We start from the raw sequence: 4,493 nt of genomic DNA on the forward strand, positions 1-4,493 counted from the left end.
CGAGAGCGGCGCAGCTGATTGGTCCGCTCTGGGGCAGAAAGAGCGGCGGGGCCTGCGGGCCTTGGCTCACCTTAGGCCCTGCGGGCGCTGCGGGGAAACGGCCGTTTTTCCCGTAAGGGGACGGCGGTACAGAAACCAAGAGTTGCCGGCTCCGGGCTGTCAGTCCTCGGTTATCTCTCGCAAGGTCGAGCTGGGGAGCTGCGTGCCATGCAGTTCCTCGGGCGGCTCTTGAGCCAGGCGTTCAGCAACCCGTACCGCGTGAAGGAGGTGCCCGCCGCCGACTATTCGGGGCAGGGCAGCCTGCGGGAGGACGGCCGGGTGCGGCTCTACAGCAACGGCCGCTGCTGGGACGGCGTGCTGGTCAATCCCCAGAGCCCGGGGGTGGCCTTTCGGTAGGTGCTGGGCCCTCAGGTGTCTGCTTAGAGCTTGGAGGGAGGCCTGATAGAGCACAGTGGCACAGGCTGCCCAGGGAGGTGTTGCGGTCGCCGTCCCTGGAGGTGTTCCAGAACCGCGTGGATGTGGCACTGAGGGATGTGGTCAGTGGGCATGGTGGGGATGGGCTGGCGGTTGGGCTGGATCATCTTGGAGATCTTTGTACCCTTAATGATTCTATGTTTACCTCTCCCTTTCGCCTCTCCTCCAGGCTCTTCCACCTCGACGATGAAGCAGAAGCCCTGGTGTGCTTTGAGCGCTATGCTGGCCACCTGCGGCCGTTCTATGAGAGCTCAGCCCAGCCCCTGTCGCTGGAGGTTTTGCAGCAGCTCAGTGACTGCATCCGCAACCACCCAAGCTGGTCCTCGGCACACGTAGCAGTGGAGGTTGGCATGCAGGAGACCTTCCGACACAACCGTGTACTCAGGTGAGGGTGCGGAGCAGTCTCCTGCCTGATGTTTTTTGGGCTGTGTTGAGGTGTCTTTGATTCTGCTGCTCTGGATCGTAGAATCACAGAATAGCCTGGGTTGAAAATGACCTTAAATCATCTAGTTTCAACTTCTCTATTGTGGGCAGGGCTGCCACCCACTGGCTCAGGCTGCCCAGAGTTCCACCCGACCTAGCCTTGAGCACCTCCAGGGATGGAGCACCTACAGCTTCTCTGGGCAGCCTGTGCCAGTGCCTCACCACTCTCTGAGTAAAGAGTTTCTTTCTAACATCCAATCTAAATTTCCTCTCTTTTAGTTTAAAGTCATTCCCCTTTGTCCTATTGCTATCAGACCATCTGAAATGTCAGTTCTCCTCCTGTTTGTAAACTCCCTTAAAGTTCTGGAAGGCCACAATGAGGTCTCCCCAGTGCCTTCTATTCTCCAGGCTAAACAAGCCTGAGAAGGACTGAACTGTTTTACTGAAGACTGACAACCCTTGTGGACCTGTTTTTCAGAGAGGAGGTGTGGCTCACTGTAAACTGCAAGAGAGGAAAAGGGTTTTGGTCACAAACTCTCATTCTCTTTCTGTAGGAACATTCACATAGGGTAGAGGAAGCCAGCAAGGAGATGTTGCGATCAATCTCTTGATGCACTATCTCTGCCTGGTTGCTGACTGCTGTCTGTATCCTCTCTTCTTGTGGGCAGACAGAGCTGCCTTTGGGCATGCACAGAGGGAAGGGGCTTTGTGTCAGGAGGAGGGTCCATGGTAGGGCTGGGTCTTTGCAGAGGTAGATCCTTGTCTTTGCGGCCTCTCTATGTTGTAACATTCCTCCTTCTTTTACAGCTGTGTGAATAGCACAGACAGTGAGGATGGCTGCACTCCACTGCACCTGGCGTGCCGCAAGGGAGACATGGCCTGCCTGCAGGAGCTGCTGGACTGCCATGCACGAGTCGATATTACAGACAGGAAAGGAGAGACAGTTTTCCACTATGCTGTGCGAGGAAGCAACCCCTATATCATTGAGGTGGGAGCAGTCTCAAAGCTGGGAGAAGGGGGATTGGAACTTTTCCTTTCTATGCTGTGAGAGAGAGAGAGAGAGAGAGGATGATAGCCAGGGGCTGCAGTCTGGGGTAATGAATGGCAGCTAGCTCTGCTGCAGCATCATGGGAATGCCTGAACCTGGTTTCAGCCCCTTTCTTCCTCCCTGCTTTCTGGTGCAGTTTCCCATAAGCAGGTTCCATGTTCCACCCTGCAGTGGAACAGGGTTGTGAAGCAGTGGTTTCCTCAGAAAGTATCCTTTGGCATTTGCTTCAAGCCTTAATCCTAACTTTCCTCAGACCTTTGGCTGTCCCTTCAACATCTCCTCCCATCAGGGCTTTTAGATCTGGGTAGAGCACTCCAAAAAGAGCCTTCAGGCTACCAAGGGTGTGTGTGTTGCCTGCAAACTCAGGCTCAGGTTTGGAGCTGCCCTGGGCTTTCCCGAGCCTGCAGAACCTGTTGGATCTGAGCAGTTCTGGTGATTAGAGCCCCGAGGCAGAGTGACTGGGTTTGCAAGGCTGTGGGTTCCTTTCCGCTTTGCTCCTCAGGTCTGGACTGGGTGCCAGACAGGCCCTCGCCTGCAGCTGCACCAGCTGTGTTTGCCCAATACCTCTTGTGACAGCTCTCCTGTTGCCTGCCAGACAATGGAGAGATTTCCTAATGTGTGGTGGTGGAGGGATGATGAACAATCGGGGTTTGCTACACTGTGGGACAGGACAGTTAGGACCTTTGTATTATAAAGATGTTTTCTTCCTGTATGTCTCTAATGGTGGCAACTCAGCTTGTTAAAGATATACTTTCAGTTTTGAACAATCTTGAGCTTGTTTCTCTTTCAATTCCTGGCTAAACCAAGGAAAATAAATTAAATTCCTGCTTTTCTTTTGTACACGGGGACTTTCAATGTTCCCACAGTATGGCAGTAGGATAGTTTCTTGTAGCAAACTGGTGTTGTGGCTTAACCTGTATAAGCAGCAAGGTATCACATAGCCACTCACTTGCTCCCCACTCCTCCCCCAGCTGGATGGATGGGGAGAGAATCAGAAGGGTGAAAGTTAGAAAACTTGTGGGCTGAGAAAAAAGGCAGTTTAATGAGAAAGAACAAAAAAATAAAAAAAATAAAAAGAAAAAAATGGGGGAGCAGGGGAGGGGACAAGTGATGCAAAACACAATTGCTTACAGCCAGCCACTCTCTGAGCAACAGAAGCTTCCCCAGCCTGCTCCCTGAGTTCCTTTGCTGGGCACAGCTTTGTATGGTATGGAATGGTTAGTTGGGGTCAGCTGTACTGACTGTGTCCCCTCCCAGTACCTTGTGCAACCCCAGCCTTGCTTACAGGCAGCTTGAGAAACAGAAAAAAAAAATCTTGTTTCTGTGTGAGCACAGCTTGGCAACAACTAAAACATTGTTGTGCTATTTTATCAGCATTATTTTCATCACAAATCTGAAACACACAGCACTGCATAAGCTGCTGTGGAAAAAAAATCAAGTATGAAAACCAGGGCAACCAGTTAGCATGCAGCAGATCTGAAATTTACAGGTAGAAGAGGAGAATTCCTTCAAACATCTCCCCACATGTATTTTAAACAGTCACATTTGTAGCTGAAGCAATGGTGGGACTGCAGGGAAGGGTGAGCTCCTGCCTGCTGGCTGGCTGTGGTAGCTGATAAGAAGAAGCTGTTGGTTCCAATGAGTGCTATCATTCAGTTGAGCTAAGCATGGCACACTCACAGTTACTGTTCTGCAGCTGAGTCTGCTGGGCTGTGTTAATACAGCTGCTAAAGTGTGGGTGAACCCTTTTTTGGTTGAGGGGTGTCTCAAGTGAATGTGGACCGGGGAAATGTGCGGAGATCGCGCCTTCAGGAGCGCTTCAATTGTGTTACCATGTTGGAAGTTGGACAGGCTGTAGCACTGTGGGGAACCCTGTGCTACAGTCTCTCCTTGGAGCTCAAGGAGTGAGGCAGTGCTCTTGCATGTCTGTCTGTCTTCTATTTATTTATTTCCTGCTCTTCTCAGCTCCTGAGCAGTGCCCCGACTGTTGGCGTGAACCACCTGAGCCACGAAGGGCTGACCCCTCTGTATCTTGCTTGTCAGCTGGGCAAAGAAGACATGGTTCGGTCTCTGCTGAAGTGCCGTGCCAGCTGCAATGTCATGGGGACAGTGGGCTACCCCATCCATGCAGCTCTGAAGTACTCCCAGAAGGGGTAAGTAAAACTGTGTGAGTCAGTGCAGGCATGCAGCAGGAGCAACCACACACCATTGCCTCACTGACTGTGGGATCCTTTGGGCAGCAAGCAAGCAGACGCACACAAGCACCACTACAGGCATGACTAGGCTTGGTCCATGCTGGAGGGTCACAGATTTGTTTATCAGGGGTTTGCATTGACATAGTTTACCACTGTACTTTGATTCTCACTGTGCCCTGATCTACTCTGCACAAGGCAGGAGCCCCAACGCTCAGTAGGATGCCTCCAATTCCACCTAATATCCATGCTGTCTGCATACAGGTGTCAGATACTCAGAGGACAAGCAGCAGTGGGTATGCTGGGTATGCTAGATGTGTTTTCCTATGCTGCTATTCTCCATGCTTTACCTTTTT

The 4,493-nt window shown here is 51.8% G+C and overlaps 1 protein-coding gene across 2 annotated transcripts in view; it reads left to right on the plus strand.

The window, feature by feature from the left end:
- The first annotated feature begins 30 nt into the window (after window positions 1-30).
- Window positions 31-4,493, plus strand: part of PLA2G6 (phospholipase A2 group VI) — a 19,767-nt gene continuing 15,304 nt past the window's right edge. For both annotated transcript variants that reach the window (XM_010711039.3, XM_010711047.3), the window contains exons 1-4: window positions 31-392; window positions 644-859; window positions 1,705-1,885; window positions 3,911-4,098. In XM_010711039.3, coding sequence (XP_010709341.1) covers window positions 208-392; window positions 644-859; window positions 1,705-1,885; window positions 3,911-4,098 — 770 coding nt within the window. In that variant the 5' untranslated portion in view covers window positions 31-207. The remainder of the gene's footprint in view (window positions 393-643; window positions 860-1,704; window positions 1,886-3,910; window positions 4,099-4,493) is intronic.

This window comes from Meleagris gallopavo, chromosome 1, assembly GCF_000146605.3.
Source record: "Meleagris gallopavo isolate NT-WF06-2002-E0010 breed Aviagen turkey brand Nicholas breeding stock chromosome 1, Turkey_5.1, whole genome shotgun sequence".
NCBI classification, from domain to species: Eukaryota; Metazoa; Chordata; class Aves; order Galliformes; family Phasianidae; genus Meleagris; species Meleagris gallopavo.